The sequence below is a fragment of the Notechis scutatus genome, chromosome 2 (assembly GCF_049901735.1).
Source record: "Notechis scutatus isolate UNSWTSFEM ecotype Mainland chromosome 2, rNotScu1.2, whole genome shotgun sequence".
Taxonomy (NCBI): domain Eukaryota; kingdom Metazoa; phylum Chordata; class Lepidosauria; order Squamata; family Elapidae; genus Notechis; species Notechis scutatus.
This window is the reverse complement of record NC_142010.1, coordinates 82,037,837-82,064,920: the sequence shown is the minus strand read 5'-3', so window position 1 is coordinate 82,064,920 and position 27,084 is coordinate 82,037,837. Positions and strand designations below refer to the sequence as shown.

General features: G+C 42.1%; 1 protein-coding gene across 2 annotated transcripts in view; it reads left to right on the top strand.

The window, feature by feature from the left end:
- Positions 1–206: 206 nt before the first annotated feature.
- JADE2 (jade family PHD finger 2) overlaps positions 207–27,084 on the top strand; it is a 222,717-nt gene continuing 195,839 nt past the window's right edge. Inside the window, exon 1 of one of the 2 annotated variants that reach the window (XM_026687218.2) lies at positions 207–1,294. Coding sequence is in view for 1 of the 2 variants with exons in the window: in XM_026687209.2 (XP_026542994.1) it covers positions 1,555–1,569 (15 nt within the window). In the remaining variant the exon portion in view is untranslated. Of the gene's footprint in view, positions 1,570–27,084 lie in introns of both variants that reach the window. The other variant, XM_026687209.2, reaches the window with a different exon arrangement.

Here is a 27,084-nt window from a genome sequence, read left to right as displayed (position 1 = left end):
TTTGCCCCGGTTACTTTGCCCCCCTGCCCGCTCCTCGTGCACGTCTACTCGGAGGCGATAGCCCCCCCTTACACGCGAGGGCTTTTTTTTAAAAAAAAAAATACGGTCCGAGGGTCTTTCTCCCTCTTCCCCCCTTCTTCTCACTCCTGCGCTCGCCCTCTCCGCTCTGCACCTCATCTGTTAGTTGTAAGAAACGTCTATTTGACGCAGGAAGAAATGGCAAATTTGAAGTACGTCATTAATATGGCGCCAAAAGATTTTGCTAAGTATAAGGTTATTTTTCGTAAGGTTGCAGCAGCAGGCTTTGCCGTTACGCCTTTGCATCGCTTCGAGGAGGCGAAAGCGCTCGCGGCGGCGGCGGCGGCGGCGGCGGGGGGAAAAGGAGACCGGAGGGGGGGCGTGTGCGCGTATAAAAAGCGGAGGAAGCGAAGAAAGTGTTCCAGCTCTGTGATCTATCGTGCACCGCCGCCACTGTTGTGAGCGCGCCAGGCTGAAGATCGTTGCGAAAGTGACCTGAGCAGGCTCGGGAGGGAGAAGCGCGAGGGAAAAAAGCGAGTCCGCCTGTGCAAGCCGAGCCTTTTCCAGCTGCCCAGGGCACCCGAAAGACAAGAGATGGGGACTCGGCGCATCGGAGGGGGTGAAAACAAGGGAAGGGGAGGGGAGGGGGTGGGCTAGGAGTGTGCCGGGGTGGGAGGCAACACATGCCGAGCACAATCAGGGATGGGACCCACGTCTGCAGCTGCACCTGGACCTGCTGCTCGTCAGGAGGGAGAAACAACAAGCAAGAAAAGAAGAAATTGAGAGAAGGGGGGCCGAGTGGCGAACTCGCCAGCATCAGTCTTAATTTATACACTCCTTCGGAGAAGTCCGTTCTTCGCCAGCCGAGGGATTAAATAATGATAATAATAAAAGCCTAGGCGCAGACGTTCGGGCAATTGCACAAAGATCCGGAAAGAAGTCTAGAAATTTTTTTTTTTTTAAAAAGAAACAAACACGCACGCAGGGCTTGCTGAATTTTGCACAGAGCGGCCATCTCAGCTGGAAGCAATTCTTCGGATTTTTATTTTTTTTTAAATGCATCTATGGAGTTACTTTGTATCTACTCCTGAAAGGGGAGGGTATCATCTTCGGATCCTACGAGGGGGGTCGTTCTCGCCCTCCGCAATGGTACCGGGTTGATCTTTGCAAAGGGAGATTCCGTAAGCGTTGCCATTTCTGGAGCATCTCTCGCTTACCCCTCTGGTAGCCCGACGAACATTCTCAACTCTTGGGAGGACGCTCTCTCCCAGCAAAGGTAAAATGGGTGGAGGATTGCTCCATTTCCCCCCCCCCTCCGGGTTTTTGCAGCTCTTCTCTCTTCTCTCCCTTCCCTCCTTGCATTTGTTTTACTGCTCCCTGACTGTACTGCCTGCAAAGGAAGGGGGGGGGATGTGCAGCGTTTTTTAGAGATTGATTGCGCATGTTGGTCAGTCATGTTTTAAAAGGGAGGCGGCAGGAATGTAAACAACAACTTTTTAAAGGAACGGAAGCCTCGGGAAACGGTTCCTCGGATTAATGACTGCGGCAGAGGTAACCCCAGAAGGTTTTAAGGGGGTGTGTGGGGTGGGGAGGGGACTCGCCACAGTTGAAGAGTAACCGGGGGAGGGCCGGGGAAGAGAGGACACCGGGAGGAAAAATAGTCTTCCAGAATATGAACCCAGGACGTGGGGGGGGTTGGAGGGTAAAAAAAAAAAGGTGCGTTGCATGTGGGGAATTACGTGGGTGTGTGGGTGTGTGTGTCAAGTCGTGCAAAAGGGGATCGCGCGGCAATTAGGAGACGGGAGTTTCATTTTTGTTGAGACGCAGCACGTTTTGGAGCATTTGCCTGTCTTGGAGCTGGTGCACCCACATGATCGGCTCCTCTCACGTGCTGAGGTTGTGGGGTTCCTGCCAAGCTCCTGCAACAGACATAAACAATGCGCCCAGGAGGCAGGCAGAAGAAGCAGCGCAGTCTTCGGCTGGGGTGGGAGAGCCCCACGGGGCTTTGAATGGCACCCGCTTCTCTGGGGCGCTGATGGCTTTTGCAGCCGCGCCGAAGGATGGATGGCTGCGTGATGGTGGTGGAGGTGGGGGGGCGGAAAGGGAGGGAGCGAGGACGAGAGTCACGCCGCTGGGGGATCCAGAGAGATTCGGGAATGGAAATGTACAGGCAGCGGCTGCGATTGAGCTGCGCGGTGGAGCTGAGGACTGTAGGGGGCGTGGCTGTTGTTTACCTTCTCAAACTCTCCCTGCTCCCAACGGGCTGCTCGGGGGCGTCTCATCTTTTGCATCTTCTGCTACCGAATCGCGCCCGCCCGCCCGCGGATACGCGGGCTGCTCTTTCCTCCCTTCTCGGAGGCGGTTTCTTCCACCCGGTTTGCCCGCCGCCTTCCCTGCATTCCCTCACAGGCTCGCACTTTGCCTGCGGTAGGCATTCCTTCCGAAAGCGTCGCGTCTTTGCTGCTCTACTGTTTTCTCATGCCGCCATCCCTCTTTCCTCCCTTTCCTTCCCTGCCGGTTTTTGGGGGATAGGGGGTGGACAGCCTTTTTCTATAGGCTCCCTGGTACCAGAAAGAAGAGGTGGTCCCTTTTTTTTTATAAAGCTTCAACTTGCCTCCCAAATCATGAGTCCTGCCTCGGGCGCCCCCCCGCCCCCATTCATATTTCTGATGCGAGATGACTGAAGGATGATGAGAGTGAAGTAATATATATGTTTGGAACCTTTTCCTGTGTTCTGTTCTATTTTGGGATGAAGCTTGTTCTCCCTCCTCACTCACACCTCCTTTTTTGCCATAGGGGACACCTAGATCTCCCTCACAAACTATGGACAGATTGTTCAGGAGAACTGGTGTTGCTGGGTGGGACCTTCAATCTTCTGAACAAGGAATTCCAGAAAGGAAAGACAGTAAAGAGTTAGAATCTGACTTGGAAGCTAGAAGTGGCTCCCAATTGTCCCATGCTTTCATCTGCACGTTCCCCAATACACCATTTCCCTTTTATAATTCCCAATCAGATTAGTCCAAGTTGAACTGCTTTTTAAGAGTATTATCCCTTCTTCTTAGCAAAACCCACATGCTCATCCAGTTTATCACTTGGAAATCTTTCCAAGTATTTCCTTCTGTTCTGTCCCCCCTCCACAACACTGTGTGTCAACTTCACCTGCACTTCTTGTCCTCTTTCTGAATTACTGAACCTTCCATCCAGAAACTTCTTTCTACCTAGTTATTTTTTGTCACCATTCAGTGTTGTTTTTAAATCTCATGGAAATACTCATTCTGTCTTGGTGCTGTCTTCCCCAGTGGGACTCATTTCTAATCCCTGATGATAGTTTAAGCCATTCTTGATGCTCCAATAATACCTTGTATTCTAGCACAATGGACTTTAGAACAGCATACTGGCACTCACTGGGCAGCCCTGCATATTCTTAATGCCCCCCCCCCCTTCATTACTCATACATTTTCCCCTTTTCAAGTAACTATGTATACTTGAATAGGAGTATAACATGTTGCTTTGTGGATTGGTTCTAAGGTAATTTCTTACCTGTGTCCATTTGTCCCTCAGCTAGCTCTCTTTGGCTATCCCCTGCTGTATACTGGTCCCTCATTCCTCGGAATAAGATTGTATTATCTCAATGCTTTTCTCAAGCATTGTTTTAATTTCAGGATTTTACTTTCCTTCCTTCCTTCAGAGTTTAATAAAAAAACTTTTTACTGGAAAAAATCTCAACAGTATCCAGAAACTTTCTTTATATTATTTGATGGTGTTATTATCATGGTTGGTCACAGGGTTAGCCAGAGGTTTTGTTGCATTTGGAATTATCCACCTGTCAAAAGTCCTTCTCAAGGATCTGGGATAGGCAGATGTTCCTATTAGATGGTGTTAAAGGTATTGTTGCAGGATGTAAGCTGTTCCAAGTAAAACTGTCTTGCAGTTGTCTTGCAGTTGACTCTTGGTGATTTTTGGCAATGCTGAAGGTGTTCAAGTAGCGCTCCAAATGATGTGAGATAGTAGCATGGCACCTATTATTATTAGTACTAGCTTTGCTTTCTTTTGCCACAGTTCTATGATGATGATTATGTCTGAGTATGAATTCATCTCTTTACATTTTACTCTTGAAAATTTATAAATATTGTACACAGCAAAAGTCCATCTTCTATTAATTTATCAAGATATTAAATGAAATAGGCAATACTTAATTAAATAATTTCAAACCAGCGCAACTATATATTGAAATTAGTTTATGAAAATTGAAGTTTGAGTCTCTGGAGATTGAATATGTCCTTAACAAATTTTTAAAAAGTCAAACTTTGAATGTACTCATTCAAATCAAATCATGATCATTTATTAATAATGATCTTAATCTTTGGTTAGCAAAAAAAAGATTATTCCTTCAGGAGTCATTAAACTTAATGCCTATTCCAAATTCACAAAATTCACAAAAAAATAAGACCAGACTGTTAAAGCTTTTGTTGTTAACTGTACAAACAGTACTATTTTGCTCAGTCTATCATTGGTGCTAAGAATTCTTGACTTTTAAACACTTGCTCAGGTGAAAGCATAATGGATACTAAATGGGAAAGTGTGTAAAGATGTTAGTTTTGCTCTTCGGTAAGAAAGTTCAACTTGAATGTTGATAATCAAATCATTTAAAACCAAGAAGAAAACCTTCCTTCTGAGAACCTAGTTTTATTCATTCATTTTGTTTCATAAGCTTATCATTAGAATGTATCTTAAGGTAGTTACTAGTCATCTTATATTTGGTATAGAGAACAAAGGAATTTTACCATTTATACAATAATGAGAAAAGCTGCACCTGTTGAAACTGTCTCATCTATATGCCTATGAAAAATGTAGAAAACATGCCTTCTTTTGACTTTGGTCAAATCCATGATCTTAATCCGTGATACCTCTTGAAGTTCTTGTTAGTCAATGTGGCATGTCTCCTGGAACTAAAAGTTGGTTTTAGTTTCTGTTTAATTTTTTGGATATGAAGTTAAAATGAATGAAATAGGAACAGGGTACAAGTATTCCTTTGATAGCAACCCACATTTTTCATTAAAATTTCAAGCATTAACAGAATAATGTAAAAAAAGAAAGAAAAAGAAATTAGAATGTTTTGGTAATGAGAGGTTGATATCTTAGTATACTGTATATCAATTTTCTTTCAGATACTTTTTTATTTAAAAAATGTGCTTTATCATCATCTCACAAGCTCTAGATATTTTTTTTAAATGATGGATAGGTGCAACTCAGTACTTAGTTTGAGACTGAGCTTATGTGCCAAGAAAAATAAATTAAAGTAAGGTGGTAAGAGCATCCTGAAAGGCTAAGAGGATTTGACCTATATTGATACTGCACATCATGTCTATTATAGCCATTTGACTATGATATATGTTTACCTGTCCAACAATGTTCCCCTATTCCAGAGTCAAGATGGATACCAACATAAATAGTCAGATACCTGTAGAATAACTGCATAAATATTGAAGAGAATAGGAAGTTACTAGTAACAATACTGTGCTTCAGCTAAGCTTTAAGAATAGGTGGCCTCTTCAGCTAAAAGTTGTGCATAGAAGAAAAAATATTATTTTCTCATTGCTAATAGCGCATCTCACCATCTTTGAAAATCTTTACTAAGTAATTGGAAATTTGCACTCTTGATTATAAATGTAGTACTTGATCCTCCTTTGCCACCAGTCACTTTCCAAAGTGGCATGGTTACTTTCTGTATAGTGACCTAAACTTGTCATAGTTATATTTATTCATTGCTATTCTAATGTAAACACTGTCAGTAATGCTTCTATCTTTCCCAGTATCTTAATAATCATTTATGTTTTACTTACTAATAAGTTTCTGATTTGTCAGAGAATTAAGAAAAATAAAGGTTAAAAATGCAAAAAGGAATTAGAATCATAAATATAGGTATCTGCTAGATACAGAAAATACCTTTGCTATTGAAGTCACCAAAACAACTTGTTTTATATTTCAGAAAGATTAAAACAGAATTCCCCAGTTTGGTGCCCTCTAGATGTAATGAGAAAATTCCCTCTAAAGGTATACTGATTTGAAATTCTGGAAGTTAGAATCCTAACACAGCTGAAGGATGCCAGGTTGGGGAAACTTAGATTAGAAGTTATTCATAGAACCAAAACATCAAGCATTGCTATAAGCTCTATAAAAATCATACTAATCAATATGCATTAATTCCTCAATAAAAACAAAGCATGCTATAGCTAGATCTTATAATGTCAGAATCCATTAAAGCTGAACTGAGCAATATCCAGATCTTATTGCAGCCTTAATTCCCACGACCCATATTTAACATACTGAAGATTTGGGATATAGTGGTTGTACCCTCTTTGATTGATTATGTACTATAAAGTTGTGATTGAGCCTTAGTGACCACATAGATAGATTTTCTCCATGACAATTCATCCCTATATAACAAATCTTTCAGGTCTTCCAACAGTGCACTCATCACCATTGTAATTTAGTCTATCCAAGTTTACTGTTGATCATCATCTTCTTTCCTTTTACTTTTTCCAACATTGGAGCTTCTCCTGATATCTAGCTCTTCACATAATGTGTGAAATAAGAATAATTTGAGTCTGGTCTGGTTGTAACCTCTGGAAAATGCTTTATTGTACATTCTTACGTAAATTCTTTGTACTTTTTCCTAGGATGGTTGGGTAAATGAAAGCAAATCTCTCTAGCAGCTGTTCTTTAGTTAGAAAAACTCTTGATTTTGGATGGAAGGTGCATGGCTTCTGGGATTAACATGGGAAGCTCTAAAAAGAGATTATAGATTGCTGAATGATGTCGAACAATATATCTCAGAATGACATTTTCATCCTATGATTATTTATGTAAAGATTGATATGCTTCCTTGCAGGCATTGAAGTCTCAGGGTAGCTTTGGAAATCATAAAACAAATTCAACAATGATAAAAACATAAATATAATTGCACAATACAATATAGCAGAAGACTATAAAATGAAACTTCAAAAACTGTGGAGTATAGTAAAAACCACCAGATTAAAACCAACTAGCTGATAGACTAGAAAAATAAGCAATTAGAAAGTCTTAGTGTGATACTGAAATCAGGTTGGCCAATTCTCACACTGAACCCATCTGAGAAGATCAGTCCAAATGCAAGACGCCACAATAGAGAAGACTTCCAGTTACTGCCTGTCTACATTCATCAGAGAGCAGTTGAAAAAGGTTTTGAGATGGCAAATGTAACGTGCTCATGTGAGCCAGCCATCATGTCATTTGTGCCTGAAAAGGTCAACCCTGTCATTTGTTTTGTTCAGAAACTATCCTGAAGTTTAAGGAATGATCTTTAAGGTCTGACCCAATTTGCAGTCTTCCACCTGTATTTCAACTAACAATTAGGAAACATTTCCACAGCAGCTCCACATCCAATGCAATAAAGCAGTACAGAAATAATTGTGGTCAACTTATCTTGCAGCTGTGGTCATTTGGAACTTCTAAATTACAAAGTTAATTCTTCAAAACAATGTAAATTGTAATTAATTTTTGAGGTTCCGTGTTACCAATTAAATGTGTGGTCTTCCAGAAGCTACTCCCAGATGCCCTAGACCCGTGATGGTGAACTTATGGCATGCGTGCTGGAAGTGGCACGCAGAGCCATCTCTGCCGGCACTCAAGTCATCACCCCAGATCAGGTCCACTGGGCATGCACATGTGCCTCCCACCAGCCAGCTGATGGTCATGTATCTGCTGTGCTTGGGAGATGTGCGTTCATGCGCAAAGGTGTGCAGTGCAGGGAGTTGTGCACGCATGTGCAGAGGTGCATGGTGCTCGGGGGTCACACCCATGCACAGGGAGGCGGGTTGCAAGTGCATTGCATTATGGGTGCAGGCGCACACACTCACACCTTCAGCATGCAACGAAAAGGTTAGCCATCACTGTCCTAGACTGTGTTGTTTCTCTGTGTCATATAATATATGTGGGTGTAAGCATAATTTTTTATTTGTTTTGTCATGTTTTTGTAGCGTATATTAGAGGTGGTGAACCTTTGATCTATGCCAATTCATTCAAAGTGACAAAGTTATTCCAAATTCTAAGTTCACTGTTCTGACCACGCAGGTTGAAGTTCCTTGGAATTATACTAGCTCATCAACATGTAGAGGCTATGTAGTATCCACTCTTATTTGTATGTATGTATGTATGTATGTTTGTATGTATGTATGTATGTATGTATGTATGTATACATATTTCATTCATTCATTCATTCATTCAAATTTTGGAAATCTGGCCAGGATTCAGCTTCAGTTTTTAGGCCTTTATACTGTACAATCTATTGCTATTACAAATATTGCCTCCGTCATTCCTTTTGCTAGATGGAGGAAAGAAGAAATACAGAACTGTCATCAAAGATTAAAAGTAAATAATACAGGAAACAAGATGGACTGTATAATATAAAAGGTCACATGAATGTGACTGAAATTACTATAATTCAGTGTCTTCCACTCAGTCAAGAAGAATGATACAGTCGGGTGGGATACAAAAATGCCAGCAACCGGTTTGCTGCCCAGTTGCTGGGTGGGTGTGGCCTATTGGAACTTCTGGGAGGGCTGTTTTTTGTCTTCCCTATGGTCCAGAGGCTTCCCTTGGGCCTCTGGGAGGGCGAAAACGGCCTCCCCCAGGGTCCAGAGGCTCCCCAGAAGCCAGAAACAGGCCTGTTTCCGAACTTCCATAGGCCTTTTTTTCGACCTCCCAGAGCCTCCGTGTGGAACCTGCACTTAATCTGCATCCAAAATGGGCCGCGTGGAGACTCCTGGGAGGGGCGGGCTGGGCTAGGCTGGGCCAGCCAGTTAGGGTTAGGATAAATTTAACATCCGGTTTGCCCGAACCGGTCTGAACAGGATGAATCCCACCCCTGGATATGGTTGATGATGATACAATAAACACTTCTGTGACACTGAGCTGAATTCATTGGTTTACTGTCTCCTCGTCCTTTTCTCTCTCATGTTTTATTGACAAAATCAGGTTTAAATGCAAATTGAAACCTAGAGTTCTTGGAGATATTGGAAACAATGTGTAAAAAGTGAAAAATGATAACTTATCGTATTTGCCGGCGTATAAGACGACTGGGCATATAAGACGACCCCCCCACTTGGAGGCATGTTTTTCAGGGCAAAAAAGTCGTCATACGCCGGAAAATACGGTAACTAATCATCCAATATTTACACAGTGTGTATGTTATTCTGTGTTGGGAGTGAAGGATGTTTGAACTCTCTTAGATGGACTGTCTAAAGGAGCGTGTCTCGGAGTAGGCAGGCGTTACTCCAGAACCCTGGCCCTTCCCGGCGGAGTCCCTCGGGCTTTCCTGCAACAGAGTCCTCTTGCAACGCGTCCGCTAGGTCAGCCAAATGATCCCGGCGGGGTCACCGGAAACGCCCTCCAGAAATCCCTGGGGCTGCAGCGGCAGGGCGGAGTGCCAGGGGCCGTGGGAGGAGCAGGAAGGCGGGCAGCCTTCACATGGCCCTGCCTGGGGCAACAGGAGCGACCCACGCTCTCGCTCCCCCCAGTTGCTGCAGCCTCGGGCGGAGCGAGGTGAGTGGGATTCGAACCTGATTCAGAGACGCGGGGAGGCTCTTGGCGGAAGCGACGCAGGGGATCCGGGAAGCCAGAGGCGCCTTCGCTGCGTCCCACAAGCATCCGAAAGCCGGCAGTGGTTATACCGTATTTGCCGGCGTATAAGACGACCCCCCCACTTGGAGGCATGTTTTTCAGGGCAAAAAAGTCGTCTTATACGCCGGCAAATACGGTAGTTATCAGTGGTATTGGAATACATAAAATGTTCATGGCAAGATCTGGCTCTGAGGTATAATATTTTTCTGTTAGGATGGGGTTCTTTACCACAGTGGTCCTTAACCTTTCCGGCTTGGCAGACCTGAGAGGAGGAAATGGGATGATTCTGTGTGTGTGGCAGGCGCACAACTCCATTTTTGTAAGCGGCAAATGGAGTTTTGTGCATGAGCGCAAGCACCCACCCCTTGTGTGAAAGAAGCTTTGAGCACAAGTGTGTGCCACTTGTGGAAGTGGAGCTGCCTGCGCACATCCGCTTGCCCGCTCTTCGCATAGCCCAGTTCCAAATGGGCTGCAGACAGAGAGTTAGGGGACCTCCGCTTTAGCAGACCAGAGCTATGTATATCCAAAATTATAATATGGTACATGATATTAAAGAGTTTCAGTACTATTGGAACCTCCCCAACTATTCAAGTAATTTTAATTTGTTGATGCTGTCTGATGTATTCATATGAATTTTATATAGATATAAAGATATAAAACATGAGTGACATAATATTCAGATGAATATATTTATTAAGTAAGCCTTTTACAACAGATTAACTTGTCCAACACCAAAGATTTCTCTCACATATATTTGGAATTGTTCATCAGTTCATCAGCATACTGTACTTTGGTTATACAAACTGATTGTAATTTGCCTTTCATTTCCATGAAGTGTCCATACACAGCTGATTGACATGGCATTATATAGTATATTCTTATTCTGAATTGTTATCCTCAGTTGTATAATGTCTAAGTGTGATACTGAAGATAACAATTGTAAACATATGAATTGAAAACAAATTGAAATCTTTGCTTGAACCTGGTTTTGTGGCCGAGTGGGCTTTTCCCTATCAGCAATCAGTAAAAACTTCCTTAAAACTAAAAACATCAATTTCCAGGATTCTAAATGAACTTTTACAGTGCTCATGTGTGCATATGCACAAAGGTTAAATACATTGATCTATAAAATGAAAGTGAATTGGTTATATTTAGTTTTCTTCTGTATGGTAAAATTTGTTAGCTGCTTATATAGCCAATGTTCACTTTTAAAAATGAAGAGAAAGGGGTTTCCTTTGAGTTTTAAGGAAAATAAGGATAATAGCAAATTTGCTACATGTCTTTTTATATATAACTTATCATGGACACTATCCCCATAGAAATATAAATCATTAGATATTAACGTGAAGTTACTATGAAGTATTATGATTGGTAGATGTTGATTCTGATAGGAATGAGCTGCTCTTCCTTGAGAAGTTAGGCCCAATAGACAAATGTTTTAAGTTCTTTTTTTCTAAAGAAGTGATCTCTCCTGAGATCAGCAATAGGCAACAGCCTAGAATAAAATGAGAAAAAAAGTAGAAGATTTGAAGGAACTCATAACTTAACAATTAGAAGATATTTGTTCCTTAAGACTCTGCTTCCTTTTGAGTGTTCGCTATGACGTCCACTTAAGCAGTAATCTACTTTGCAGAACAGGAACTAACTTTATTTCTGTCAAGTGCAAACTAATTTGGGCATACTTATTTAAAATACTTTATGTTTAAATCAGGCAGAAGCTATAGATAAGTTATAAAGGGATCTAAATGTAGAAATGGTTTATTCAGAAGATCATTCCAACAAAATATGACAATCTCACTAGGTAGAAATTGCTACAGGTAATACCGTAGCTGTTTGGAAGGCATGAATGTTAATAATAGGCTATCATGTCTAACAGCAGCTTGTTAAATGGAAATGTTATCATTTTCATAATAATTTCCCTGATTCCTGCTCCCCTTAAATAGACTGGGAACACTAATTTCCTGCTCTGCCTGAAGGAGTTGGTTTGGGGCTAGTCTGCCTTAATGGTTGACATTTAAACCCAGCTAATTATTTTAAAATTATGTGCAGTATGAACCCAGAGCAGGTGTTAGTTATCTTCTGAAGGGATTTGCAAACTGCTCACAGAATCAACAGGTACATTATCTGTTTCTAAAATGTAGCTACTGGGACTCAGTGATTGTCCTTAATGCACCTTCCATCATTCCTGGTTTAAAAAAAGAAGCAGGTCCATCAAACAAAGTTTTCCTTCTAATGAGAGCCCCCAAGGAAGGTGGGGACAAATCCCCAATTAGAGGAGATTCTCCTATTCTTGACTTAAATAGTTCTTTCTCACCAGTTCCTGTGTAGAAAAGATTATTGTATGTTCTCCACATGAAACACTTCAATACTGTATTTCAGTTTTGCAGCAGACAATTTTTCCTCTTCTATTTAAGGGATGGAGGTGGTTAAGGTGCTTCTACTGAAAGCAAGACATTGCTGGCATTCTGGCTCCTTGCCCAGATTGTTCATCACTTCTAATTCTGAGCCTGAAGTATTTGTGGATCAAAACGTCAGCAAATTCAATACTGCCTTCCCTAGCTGGCAGATGCTATCCTAGGCCCAAGGCAAAAGGAGAAGCCATTTATGACCACCAGCTATTGTGAGAGGAGGTGCCAGGACTAAGCTTGGAACCTTCCACCAGGCTAATACCTTTTAATCTGCCTACTTGGCAAAATTAGATTCTGCTCCAGTAGAATTAAATAGCCCACATCTTGTGGCTTCAAGCTGAATGACAAGTGGAGCAGGAATTTGGGCCTGTATAAATGTCTCCTGTGATGGAACTCACTTTATGCTTCTTTTTAGGCTGATTTTCCAAGCCTTATAAACTCCTTTGGGATTCCGTAACTGATCTTAAAAGCTGGCATATTAATGAGAATTTTTGCATTAAAAACTTGTCTTTATCTGCCTACTAATCTGCATTTCAGCAACATTAGTGAAGTAGTTGAATTCGAAAATGGCTGTTCTACACTGAATTCTGACATTCTAAGCAATTTTCATAAGAGATTTATTACATTGATTTGGTGTTCCTTCTCCTCAGTGTAGGCCACTCACCCATTCTGCTCAGAGCTTGTAGGGAAGAGGAAGGGGACCTGTGAAATCCACTGAGCAGTTACCTACTTCTTCTGTGTTAGTGAGTAAAACCTATACAAGAATAACTGGATGAAGAATGTCTGAAGCAGACAAATGTGGGAGGAGAAGGGAAGAGAGTTTTCTGAGACTTTCTCAGAAAACAGAGTTTTCCCTGTTCTAAGATATTGGAAATCCCACTGGGGCAGTTGGTAAAACTAAGGATATGAAGAAGGAGATAACTTTCCTGCTACAATTAGCACCAGGTTTCTTAGTTTTGTGACGGAGTTTGCCCAGTTTTTCAACTAGCAGTTTATTCAGCAATCCAACAAGGAAAAAACAAGATTCTTTCTGTGATCAGGACAAGAAATAACCAAGGGAAGAGTATGCCTAAGCACATTTAGGTTTCGTGCTTGTTGATAACTCCCTTTATCAGGGATGAGGATTCAAACAGAAAATGTTTGGGGTTCAGGATTATCCTGGGTCTTGTGGTTATGTCCAACCTGTTGGTTCTGTGCTGTCTAGAGACAAGTTAAAGGAATTGGCCTCCATTCTGCCAGTTAATCTAATTTCCAGAGAGATGTTTTAGGAAGTACTGCTGAATGAGGACATTCAGAGAGAATACTGTTCGTAAAACGCCCCATGATTCTGGGGAAAAAACAGTATTTCATTCTTCATTATTGCTGTTACTATTCATCAACACTTTTGACAAAAGTTGGATTAAAAAGTTGAAGAAAGAGCCAAAGACTGCTCCAATGATTCATCTCTGAAGGCAGGAAATTTTTGTTCACTGGCTCTATCTTCTCAGTGGAGAGGAGTTTTTTAATTGATCAACTTGTTCTATTGACCCTCTTCTTTCACTGCCTGAGAAGCTTTAATAATTATAATTTCCAAGTTACTTAACTGCTGCAATGTTTTTACAACTCCTGTTGAACATAAAGTTTGGTTTCTGGGTATGATAAGAGATTTTAAAAATAGTTTTATTGGGTTTCTTTCTCTTTTTGTTATTCTCCAGCAGAGGGCCTGCTGTTCAGCTTGGAAACTGCTGTAGGCTGAAATAAACAGGCATAAAATTGAAAATTCCCCCAAAGAAAAATGCAGTGAAATGCAACCAAGAGGTGAAAGTGACTGAAAACAAGATTAAACATATCAAGCATCATATTAAGAAAAACCAACTGATGAAATAATATACATAATCAGATTCAAGCATCACATGAAACATTGAACCATGTGGATTTTGTAAGAAATACTTCATCCACATTCAGTAATTTTTACTTTACGTTGATATGTTTTCAATTTCCGTTCAGGTTTCAGGAAATTTGAATATGCACAGTACACATTTTCATAATCCATACTACATAAACTGCAGCCTTCTGAAGTGTTGGAGTTTCCTTGGATTCTTGAAATAGAGGTCAATAAATAGTGTACAATGAAAAGGTTAGATGTCTGTCTGAAATTAATAAAAAAATAATACATAAGCTTTAGTAAATGCTGTTTTGTTAATATAGTGTTGAATTGGTCTCTGTGCGTGCGTATTGAAACAAGATATACGATTCTTAGCGGTGGAAAGACTTTTGTATGCCTTGTTCTTCCTGTTCTTTGAAGGATTAACTACTGTGTAAACAAGGTGCCTGGTTTACGTTACGGCCCTTCAGAGGACAGGAACAGCAAAGTTCTGTAATAATGCATTTCTATGACTGACTGTGGAAGGAATTTTATTCATTGTTTTATTGAATTTATCGATGTCCCCCCCGCCCAACCAGAGTATGCTCCCTTGTCAGGCTATACAGCTACAGGCAGTTATGATCCCATTATGATAAAGCCACTACAGTTTTCTGTGTGGTTCTTCCGATGTTTTGGATTTAAATTTTAAACTACAGATATAGCTAGTCGAGGACTTCCCCAGCATCTGAAATGTAATTTATACTGACAACTCAATCAGTTTTGCAGGGTACTTTGAGTATTGCTTCCTTTGCTTTCTCTACACATCTGTTGACTCTCACCTAATTACCAGAGAAAGTACTATCTGGCTCTTGTTTTTAAATACTACAGTCCAAAGGTGACTGGTGTTCTGTTAGGGATAATTTGACAAATATCTCCTCAATTAGTTAAAAAATAGATTTTCCACAACTTAGTTTATAAATAAAGTGGAAGTTTGAATATTACATGGAATGGTGTCACATTTCTAAACGTTTGAGAAACCTTAAATTTCAAGACACTAAGACAAATGCAGTCTAATCTTTGGAACATGTTAATGATGAAAATTAAATGGAAAATGATATTTTCTCCTCCATGCTTCTGCGAGAGCCCAGGATGGGTTAGACTCCTGAAGATGTCATTAAGCTGAGTTTGTTCTTGTATATAAAAGGCCAGCCCCTGGGAGTGTCCCCAACTTTGACTCAGCTTCTTTTAGTCAGTAAGCTGTGTCTCTGAAGGGCACTGTGATAATTCTATCATTCAAACTCTTCAAAAGCAAATACAGCTTTAAACACAGCTCCCGGGGATCCGGGAAGCTGTGTCTTCAGGAGAGTGGGGCTCCGCTCTCCTGCCACGCCGAGGACTTGACTTTGCTAGCATCACAAGGCAAGTAAGGGAAGCGTCCATCAACCTCCCCCACAGCCTCTCCCTCTTTCTAACTGCTGAATTTGTCGCTCAGGGCTCTTAGCGGCTAAGGAGCAACCACCATTACCAGAGGCCACAGCACGTGCGGGCGGCCATTTGGGGGAGCAAATCTTCCATTACATGAGGTAAGCAGCCATTTTAAGTGGCCCAACTTCAAATCGGCCTCAAAACAAGGGCAAATTTCTTGGATTCCTTGGCAGCAAGGCCCCACTAATAGGCAGCACATTCTGAGGGTAACTTCCAGCACCTCTTGTGCTTTGTTTATTCTTGCCATGGATCAGGACAAGGCCGAAGCTGAACTTCCTTATCCAGAGGACCTGGCCCTCCAACCAGCCAGAAGAAAAAGATGCAGACAGCGATCTCAATCAGTACAGAGAGAGGTGGCTGCAAAAAATAGGGCTAAGGCTCTGGCCCCCAAGAAAAGTCCCAGGCTGAACTTAAGGCTGAGAAACGAAGACACGCTGCCTTAGAGAAACAGTTTAATAAAACAATAGAGCAAATGAGAGTGCAACTGCAACAGGCTTCCTAATCAGGAGAATCCCAGGGTTACCAGGGAAACCCTTCTAGGGGAAGGGAGGGAATTTCAGGATCCTTTGGAAACCCTCCATCTTGGTTCCCTGAGAGGCTGGAGGAACAACTCGATCCTCGAGACCCAAGCATGTCAGGGCCTAATTTCAAACAGGCCACTTGGACCTATGCCCTCCCTTCACCCACCTGGGTCCAGGGCAGCTCCTGGCCCAGACTGGTATCTACCTTTACTCCCACTGTGGCAGGCCTTCGATCCCTTGACCCTCCCATTAGTAACAGGCCTAGGGAGATTCAGGATGTTGTCTCTTGCCATCAGGCAGGGGTTGGCTGAAGGATTCCAACAAATCCTTCGGCTCTTAGAAAGGGCTCACTGCCTTTTCCCTCCACAACCCCAGGGCCCCTTGCCCCTTCAGAAAGGATTTCATCCACCCCAGGAGCATAGGGCCCTCTCCACCCACTTAGAATGGGAGGATTATGGGGAGGACGACTGTGCGGACCCTTCTGTGTACAGTCACTCATTCAGATCGGGAAGCGGGAGATCTGGGACCCTAACCTCTCAGAGGAGGAAGAATCTCGTCCAGATCAACCACCCTCAGCAACAGTCTTCAAACCAGCCTTATTCAAACCACTCCTACAGCCAAGCTGTCCCCTGAGGAAGTGGCCCCCAACCACAAGGGGAACCCTCTGGGCAAGGAGACTCCCTTTTCTCCAAGTCGGTGGTTTACACGGAGGTCTTACCCTCACCTCTGTTATTTCTCGACCTGGTCAGGGAACAGTGTGCTTCCCCCACTGCAGGTCCTTGCCCTTCATCTCATGATAGACAATTTTACAATGTGGGCCCGTCACTAGCCAAAGCTCTTGCAGTGCCCCTTATAGATGCTCTGGTCATGGCCTCATTTTCCTTTGGCACCCCCACCGAGCCAGAGGACGTACTTAAGCCCGAGGACAAACGCTCCGAACAGACACTCAAACGTAAACACCAAGCAGCTGTGTGGGTTGAGGCTTCGACCGCTGCTTCGTTTTTCATGAGGACCTTGCTCCACTGGCTGCACCAACTACAAGGCTGGATCCCGGCATCTGACTTCAGGTCTCTCTAGGACCTCAACAAAATAATAGCAGCAGTGAAATTTATGGTGGGCACCACCCTTAATTCTGCTAAGTTTTCAGCCAGGGCCATGGCCTCCTTGGTGGCAGCGAGAAGGCTTTTATGGCTTTGGAATTGGCAGGCAGAGTCACGACGGAAGTGAAAACTGGCTTCGGCTCCCTGTACAGTGAAAGGCTCTTTGGTGATGCACTAGAGCCACATCTCATTGAGACCAGGGATAAATGGAAGATTATTTCCTCATCAGGAAAGAAAACTGATTATCACCCTGCTCCATACCGTCCACCAACATTTCGGCCTGAGACTACCCCTCATTTTTCCCGGCCACGGAGGGCATATTCCCAGTGACAAGATCAATGCCCAGACGCACCTGGCAGACAACAACCTTCTGCGGGTAAATGGCCCTTTCGTGGGGGAAGGGATCATTCCTTCCGTCACTCTAAGTAATCCCTTGTTCTCTCCACCCATTGGAGGTCGGTTAACTTACTTTGCCTCCAGATGGGAGGAATCAATGACGGACACCTGGGTACGGTCAACACTGTACGGTAAGGGCTGCAGTTGGAATTTCTCTCGCCACCCCCAGACAATTTTGTGTTCTGTCCTGTTTCGCGGAACAGTTCAAAAAGGGCCCTTATGGAATCAGCCATTCAACACCTAGTTGACATAAGGGCCATTCAACCTGTCCCAGAGCATCAAGGTGGACGGGGATTTTATTCCTAACTTTTCATGGTCCCTAAGACCTTAGGGGGTTGGCGAGCCATCCTTAACCTCAAATTTTTGAATGAGTTTATCCCATATAGGCGCTTCAAAATGCAGACCCTGCATTCTAGTTTAGAGAGCGTTCGGGAGGGCGATCTCCATTGACGTTATGGAGGCCTACCTCCATATACCCATTTGGCCTCACCATCACCGCTTTCTCTGTTTCTGTTACTAGCACCATCACTTCCAGTATCAAACCCTCCCCTTCGGCTCTCTTCAGCTCCAAGGGTCTTCATGAAGATCCTAGCAGCACTGGTGGCTTCTCTTCGGTCCGTTCTATTGAGGATCCAATGATACCTGGACAACATTTTGATACAGTCGTCTTCCACCCACTCTGCCCATCGAAACCTGCAAATTACACTTTGCCTCCTTCAGGATCACGGCTTTTCCATCAACACCAGGAAGAGCCATCTTACTCCTGCAACCAGATTGCTTCACTTGGGGGCTGTCATTGACACAACCCTGTGCTAAGTCTTTCTGTCTCCAGACCGGGGGGAAAGCCTCGCCAAGATCATCCGTCAGGTTTGATATCAACATACTGCTCCCCTGGCACTGTTGTCCAAATTATTGGGGAAGATGATCTCGTGCATCGGCATCATCCCATGGGCACGGCTTCACTTCCGATCTCTACAATGGTTCCTGCTCCCTTTTCAATGAGCAGGAACCAGCCACACATCAATTAGGGTCCAACTCACTCTACAGACCGTGCGTTCCTTCCCCTCCGGAAGGGACTCCCATTCAAGGAGCCGGACAGGCTGTTACTCACCACAGACGCCAGTCTTCTGGGTTGGGGGGGCCATATGGAGGGTCAGATAGCTCAGGGTATTTGGTCCCAGACAGACAAAAACTGCCCCATAAACTGGCTAGAGCTCAGGGCCATATCTCTAACACTGAGGCATTTCAGGGCCACGGTAGCTGGATCCCATGTACTAGTGTTGACGGACAACATGGTCTCAAAGGCGCACATCAACAGGCAAGGGGGGACGAGGTCCAGGGCCCTCATGAAGGAGGCCGAATGTTTGGGGCTGTGGGCGGAGAGACATTTGTTGTCAATAATGGCAGATCACATCTTGGGGGTCGACAACTCCCAAGCCCACTGGCTGAGCCAGAGCTCGGTCGACCACGTAGAATGGCGCCTCCACCCATCCCTTTTCAGAGACCTTTGCCTGAGGTTTGGTACCCTGGAAGTGGATCTCCACTCCCCAAAATGCCCAAGTAAACAGATTTTTCACCAGGTTTCCTTGTCAGGAAGCGGGGGGACCAATGCTCTTTGATGCAGATGGCCCGGGGGTCTCCTCTATGCTTTTTCCCCTCTTCCCATCATTCTGGCAGTCATTCGAAAGAAGTTGGAGGAACGAGTGGAGCTAATTCTCCTGGCCCCCTATTGGCCGCGGAGGCCCTGGTTTGCAGACCTGGTGAACCTGTCTGTAGCCTCTCCCTGGAGGATCCCAGCCCACAAGATCTCTCTCCATCAGGGAGCCTTGCTCCATCCGGATCCCCAGTGGTTCAAACTGACTGTATTCAAACTTGGGCGTCAACAGTTGAGAGAGGCTAATCTCCCAGAGAAAGTTATTCTCACCATCCAGGCATCTTGCAAACCATCAACGAAGCGCATCTACGATGTCACCTGGAGGGTTTTTTGCCAATGGTGTCGTAAGGAGGGTCTTTTGCCCACCTCAGCTCAACTGGCAGAGGTTCTACATTTCCTTCAAGAAGGCCTAGAGAAGGGACTAGCCTCTAATACCTTACGATGTCAAGTAGCGGCCCTTTCCTTAGTGCTATCCTGGGACTCATTTCCTTCCTTGTCTCACCATCCTTCTGTCAGGAGATTTTTAAAAGGGGCTTCTAACCTGCATCTCCCGGTAGTACACAGGTATCCTTCATTGGACCTTTCTAAGATGCTTCAGGCCCTGACGGAACCACCATTCACAGTGTCTCTGCAATTCTTGACACTAAAGGTGGTTTTTCTGGTATCAAACACATCGGCTAGAAGGGTGTAAGAACTGGCTGCCCTCTCAATCAGGCAGGATCTATGCACCTTTCATGATAATAGCGTTGTTCTCTCTAGATCCCACCTTTATCCCAAAGGTCAATACCTGGTTGCACAGGTCCCAGGATATTGTGTTACCAGATTTCTGCCCCCTTCCGCACCACAACTTAGAGCGCAAGTGGCACACCTTAGATGTTAGGAGAGTTCTTAGAATTTACCTCAAGTGCACTACCACCTTTAGGAAAACTGAAGCTATGTTTGTCTGCTTTTCCTCATCTCACTTGGGGAACAAAGCCTCTCCTCCCACCTTAAGCAGGTGGGTCAGGGCGTGCATTGCACAGGCCTACAAGGCTATTGCTCTTCTGACGCCTCAAGGGCTGACTGCCTGGGCCAATCAGGCATCCCTGGAAGAGATTTGCAGGCCACATGGGCATCCCCATCACCCTTCATCAGACACTACCATCTGGATTCCTTTGCCTCTGTGAGTGCTGCCTTCGGCAGACGGGTACTTCAGCAAGTGGTTCTACAATCTGAGTGATCACCGGACAAGGACCCTCCCGTGGACATGCAGGCTTTGGTATATCCCATCCTGGGCTCTCGCAGCAGCATGGAGGAGAATGGGCGATGGTATAATTACCTGAGAACACCCTTTCTATCTATGCTGCTAGAGAGCCCAGCCCTTCCCTTGTATTGTCCAGATTCTGGTAAGCAATATTAAAGTTCCAGATTCTGTTTCGCTTTCAGAGACACTCATACAGTCTGTCAGGTATCTTCACCAAAGCTGGGGACACTCCCGGGACCTGGCCTTTTATATACAAGAACAGACTCAGCTTAATGACATAATCAGGAGGAGTCTAACCCATCCTGGGCTCTCTAGCAGCATAGTTAGAAAGGGCGTTCTCAGGTAATTATACCAACGCCCATTTGGCGGGCTGAAGATAAATGTAAGATGGAATGAGAGCTCAAATTATGTATTACAGGAACATACACTGAGTCATTAGTCTCTAAACCTCCAGATTATTTCTACAGACTGACTGCCATGGCCCTCCAGAAATTTTGGACAAATGTCTTCCTTAATCCTGTTGGAAGATGGTGGATTGAATTTAGTCCTTTATTCATGAAAGGCATAGGTGTTAACCAGTCAAGTTATGATTCTTTCATTTGGCATAGATACAGAGACCAGTAGCGAATTTTCACCAATAATGTGCTGTGTGTGCTCATGTGGCAGCAAGATACATCAGTAGTTTTGTCAGGAAAGGCACAACAGTCATAAGTAATAGAGGAGGGCAAAACTGAGAATATCAGCCTCTGTTCAGTTTACTTAAGTAACGCCCTATCCTAATGAATAGGGCAAATTTGAAACAATCTTGCTATTCTTTAAAATTGTCGTATGGTTATACCTTTCTTTGAAATACAATTTCTTCATGGCTAATTCTATATGTTTATTTGACTCGTAGAATGAGGGCAGGTGGTGCAGAAAGGAAGAGGCTGGAGTTCTGGTTACAAGATTTTTTTTTTCTCACAAGAGAAATTTTCAAAGATCCCTAGTAGAGTAGAAGGCATGTTTGTAAGTTTTTAAAATATGAGAAAATGTTTTACACTATCCTATAAAGGAATGACTTCCACTGAGTTATTTGAAGAAAAAAGTACTGTAAAGTTTTTATTTGCAGTGGGAACAAATTATTTTCCTTTCTCTCTTTGCCCTTTAGCCTGTCTTCTTTTGCCCTTTATCATAAGGATAAATATGTTGTTATTTAATGGACATGATAGCCCCAGGAATTCTGAATTTGGTTGGTTGCCAGTGATATACTGAAAACATGATTAGAAGTCTTCTTTGCTTTTATTTAAAATACAATTTAATAAATATTTTTCCCAGTGGGGTATTTTTAAGAAAGTTGTATCGATTCCAAGGCTTTTATAGACTCTTGAGTCCTTTTGCTTGAATTGTGAAATAGAACTGTATTCGCTATGGTTATAAATGTGGGCTTGATCTGGATTACTTCATGCTGCAGATGAAAAGAGATTTCACCTTTAAATTGTAGACTAGAGGCAGAATCCAAATTTAGCCAGGAGTTCTAGCTTTTGATTCCCAAAATGTAGAGGAAACATTTGATGACATAACTAAAGAAAGTGTAGGACAAAGTGTGTTTTGGACACGTCTAGCCTAATTATAGAATTTGTGGGTGGGAAGGGTCCGAACATATTTTTCTACCAGTACTACTGCTTTCTTGCCAAAACAACTATTAATAAGGGAAATATGAAATAGCTATACAATATATGTTGAATTCTGCCCTTAGAAGCAATGAATTTCTCAGCAACCTTTTTTACCCCAGCAAAACATTTTAATGATACTTTACCTATCTAAGAAAACATTAGCTTTATTTTTTAGAAAGTCCTATATTATTAACATAAAGGCTAAGTAGTGTTGAACTGTCCATCTAATTTCAGCTGAGAAAATAAGAACCAAATGGATTGCTAGAGGGTAGTTAGCGATTCAAAGATTTCTAAAATGCCATTGGGGTTTGCAATTTTTTTCCTAGCTAAGTTTAAAAAAACACCAGATAAATAGGAAGAACAAATGGAAAATTGTTTTATTTCTTTTTCAGCACAACCCAGCATCTGTTTTTTCTGTCTTTATCACAAAATAAGTCACCAGAGATGGAAAAAAAAGCAAATAGAGATGCTAATAGCTAAAGCATTTCAAAGAAAATTATTTGATGACTAAATAACTTGGCTGCCTCTCCAATTTGCCCTGTAAAATGATAAACTACTTTTTTAAAAAATTGTGATTCTAAACATGGATTGGATTGACGTAGGAATTTGCACTCTTCATCTGGTTAGATATCTCAGCAGCATTCAGAATCATCAGCCATGGTCTCTGGATTTTCTGTGAGGTTATGGAGATCGGAGTCACAGTTTTGTAACTTTTTTGTTCAGATTCCAATCAATGTTGTTAGGTCAGGAAAGATCAAGCCCTTATTCACTGTGTGCCCCTCCTTCAGTGATGGCCTTGTCCTTTTTTTAAAACTTCTGTGTAAAACCCATTCAGTTTGGAACCAGATATCCAAATACTGATGAGGTTCATTTTACATTAGAGCCTATACCAAATAGGAAATGTGGTAGAAGTCCTAGTGCTGGAAGTTGTGAAAGGTCTAATGGGGTGAAATAAACTAAGACTAAATTACAACATGATGTAAAGAAATACCTGGTTCCATAATAGCTCTGTGTATTGTTCTTTATAAGGTTATAGTCTTCCCAAAGGGCCTGATGAGCAATTTCGAAGTTCTCCTGGACTCAGACCTCCTGTTAGAACTTCAGGTAGGAGCTGTAGCCAGGAGCCTTGTATGGTAGCTACAGCAGCACATCCATCAGTTGCACTTGTTCTTGGACCTGAAGATACCGAAGACAGTAATTTGTGGGTAGTGATCTTTCAAACTATTGTAATTTGTTTTAGGTGTGGTTGTCTTTGAAGATGACTTGGAAGCCTCTACAGAATTCACTGCTCATCTGCTAACCAGTGCTAGTTAGTTCAGCATATATATTCCAAAAGTTGCACTGGTTGCCAGTAAGATAATGGACCTAATTCAAAATTCTGATTGTTTACTTTTAAAAGTTTGTATGGCTTGGGCCCTTACTATCTTTGGGACTGCCTTATCCAGATGGAAACTGCTTGCTGCACGTCTTCCATCTTAGATTAAATGGTGCAGACCTGGAAAATACATTCTCTGTGGCATTTGTGTACCTGAGAGGGATATCACTCCTTTATTTTTCAGGAAGTTGGTGAAAACTTGTCTTCTGTAGGATTTTGAGGGATGTTAATTTTAATGGAAAACAGATTTTTTAAAAGGGATTAAATTTGTTTTAGCATAGCTGTGGTAAGCTACCTAGACTTGTTTAACTGGGCAGCATACAAATAATTGCAATTAAAAAAATAATAATATGGAAGTTCCAGAATGCCCAGTCACCAGGGCCAGATATACTCCTAACATATCTGAAAGGTGCCATATTCAGGAAGATTCAATTGCACAAATACCGTAGTTACCATCTTTACTTATCCACAAGCCTCTGGATGGTTGATACTGAAATTCAAGAACTTGGACTACAAGTGTGATATTAATTCATAGAGTGATCTATAGAAACCAGAGATTTGTAAGCCTGCCTGTTCTCTGCATGGGAGAATGACACAGCTAACAGAAACAGTGTAAAGAATGTAGAGAATGCCACTTACCCTGCTGGATGGGGAAACCTAGTAATCTAATCTGCAGATTGTTGTTATTTCAAGACTCTAGAACCACAAGTAACTGTCAAAGTCTGGCAGAATTTCTTTTAGGGGAAACTAGAAGAAGCAATACAATTGGTTGTTAGATGATTCTGTGAAGAAACACTCACCTTTCCTTTCTTTGAGAGAAAGGATCCTTGGTCTGAGCTTGGTCATTTTCTTGCAGATATTTCATTACCCAAATTAGATAACATCATCAGTGTTAGTGATGACTGCAGCATTGATGATGTTACCTAGTTTGGGTAATGAAAAGTGCAACAAAACAACCAAGCTCAGAGCATCAAGGACCCTTCATTTCAACCCTGAGCTACAAATGTTTTCCTTTATTGGTTTCTTTGAGAGATAAGTAATGGAAGAGTCCTCAGCCCACTTTGTAGCAATTTAGTTAACTGCCAGGTTTTGTGACATTGTGTGCTGGTAATGTCCCCATGGGAAAATGCTGCCAGCATGGGGGCGTCTCCCATTTATATGGTTCTTCTGCTCTGAATTGATAATTGAACTACAGTTTCTGCCTCATTATTTGCCACATTATGGAATTATGATGAAAGAGATTCTGATAATTGCTCCAACAATTCTCATGTATAATGTACCTGAAAGGTTAACTTGGTTGCCAATCTATTTCAGAAAAAAATTATTTCAAGAATACAATTCTTATTACAAGTAAGTCCTTGACTTACAACAATTCATTTAGTGACCATTCAAAGTTACAACGGCACTAAAAAAAGTGACATGACCATTTTCACACTTACAACCTTTGGAGCAGCCCTGTGATCATGTGATCAAAATTCAGATGTTTGGCAATTGGTTCATTCTTTATGACTGTGTCCCAAGGTCATGCAGTTCTTATGCTGTGTCCCAAGGTCATGTGATCACCTTTTGCAACCTTTTTATACACACAATCAATGGGGAAGCCAGATTCACTTAACCAGATTACTAATTTAACAACTGCAGTGATTCACTTAACAACCGTGGCAAGAAATGCCCTAAAATGGGGCAAAACATCACTTAACAACAGAAATTTTGGGCTCAATTACGGTCGTAAGTTGAGGGCTACCTGTATTGATTTTTTACATTGCATGCATTTAAGCAGATCCTGGCCATCTCTCAGAGATGCTATAGTTCAGCGTGGCTCATCTGAGGTTGAAACATTGATAGGTGTGAAGAGAGCATCAGGTTGAGAAAGGCTGCTATAATTGTATCTGGCCTTTAGGTTCTACATTAAACAAAAAGTTGAATTCCAAAATCTTTTTTGATTCCACATGTTATCACATTTCCCCCCCCAAATGGTGCATTTCTTGTGTGTTAGAAATGCAATTCTCAGAATTCCCACCAACATGTCTGAAAATTTTGGAAGTTGTAGCTTCAAAGCTACCAGATTAGGGAAGACAGAATTACAAGATAAGATGTTGCAAGCTCCTATATAGGAGAGAAGCTTGACGTAAAAGAAAAATGAGCACCAGACTTTTAGCATCATTTTACAAGTGGAAAAATTATATAGCTTCATAAAAAAATCCCGCTAATCTCTGCCAAGTTATTTATTTATTGCACAGATTAGTGAGCTTGTGCTGGCACACAGATTTTAGAGAGTAGTAGTATGTTCTTGTGGAACTCATTTAGTTCACTAGATGAAGCTGGTTCTTGAATTCAGATGGATTTCCTCCACATAAATTCTATTTTTGAGAAAGAGCACTTAAGTGCAGGTGTAAAAAATAAAGGATAGAAGTAGTATTAAATACCAAAATGGTTGGTTTAAGTTGATGAAAAATAGGGTAGTAGAATTTTATAGGTATATTTCATTTAACCTGATTTTAGATCTAGATAGGATGCCATTAAATATAACTCACAGGCACTGCATTCTAAGGGAATTATGTAGGATAGCATGAGAACGTGGCTAAAATATTTTTCTGTTCTTAGCTTCAAGAAGCAGGAATTACCCTATTATAGTTTTTTTTTACCTTTGTCCTTTTGGAGTTTTTACATTGACCTAGTCAGCAAAAATCAATACTGTGTTCAGTTGGAATTTCAGCTCTATAAACTCTCTTCAATCCATCTTCAGCACCTTTTTCTCTCCCTGAAATCTAATAGCCGTCAAGTACAAGGCTGGTTTAATAACATCTGTTCCCTCTGAATTACTGGAGAGAAGTATTGATAAAGCCATATTGTCAAGAAGTAATTTTAATCATGTTTTGACAGGGCAATTTTTTATCACAACATTGTCAGTAAAAATGTTTATGTTAGTTCACTGTTATTATCATTCATAGTGGTATGTTAAAATATTGCACATGTGTTGGAGATGAAAGCAGTACTTAAGGTTTTATGATTTAGTATTTATGGGAATTCCTTTGCAGATTGTCATCTCCTCCAAAGGATAATAGCATCCTGTGGTCTTGTCATCAAGTGCAATTTTCTCTTAATAGCTCTAGTGATTAAACCACAAACAAAACTATTTTCTATGGTTTGGTTGTTCTTTCCGCCCTCAGCCTTAGAGAAAGTTAACAGTATCTATTTGGTGATAGCTTAGACAACCTTAGACCAGTGTGTTAAGATTTTTTGTGGTTTCCTTTTATGAGATAATTTTGTAATTGCATGCTAAATACACCTGCATTACTTCAATTTTTGTAAAGCAGGTGTGTCAACAAAGACTTTTTCTCGTGCCAAGAAAATGTATGAGCCCTTAATACAGGGATCCCTAAACTTGGCAACTTTAAGACTTGTGGACTTCAACTCCCAGAATTCCCAGAATTCCTCAGCCAGCTCTGCTGGCTGAAGAATTCTGGGGGTTGAAGTCCACAAGTCTTTAAAGTTGCCAAGTTTGGAGACCTCTGCCTCAATACTTAAGGTGTAGTCAAATTATGACCCCAAGATGATGCAGATAACTTTTTTCATGCAATGAGGAAACAGATTATTTTAGCTTCTTTTGCCTGTTTCTAAACAGATTCTGACTTTTTTTCCTCCCATATATATGTATCTGTCACTTGGGGAGACAGGCGGAAAACATTAGGATGAAGAACAACAAGACTATGATCCAGTCTTGTCACA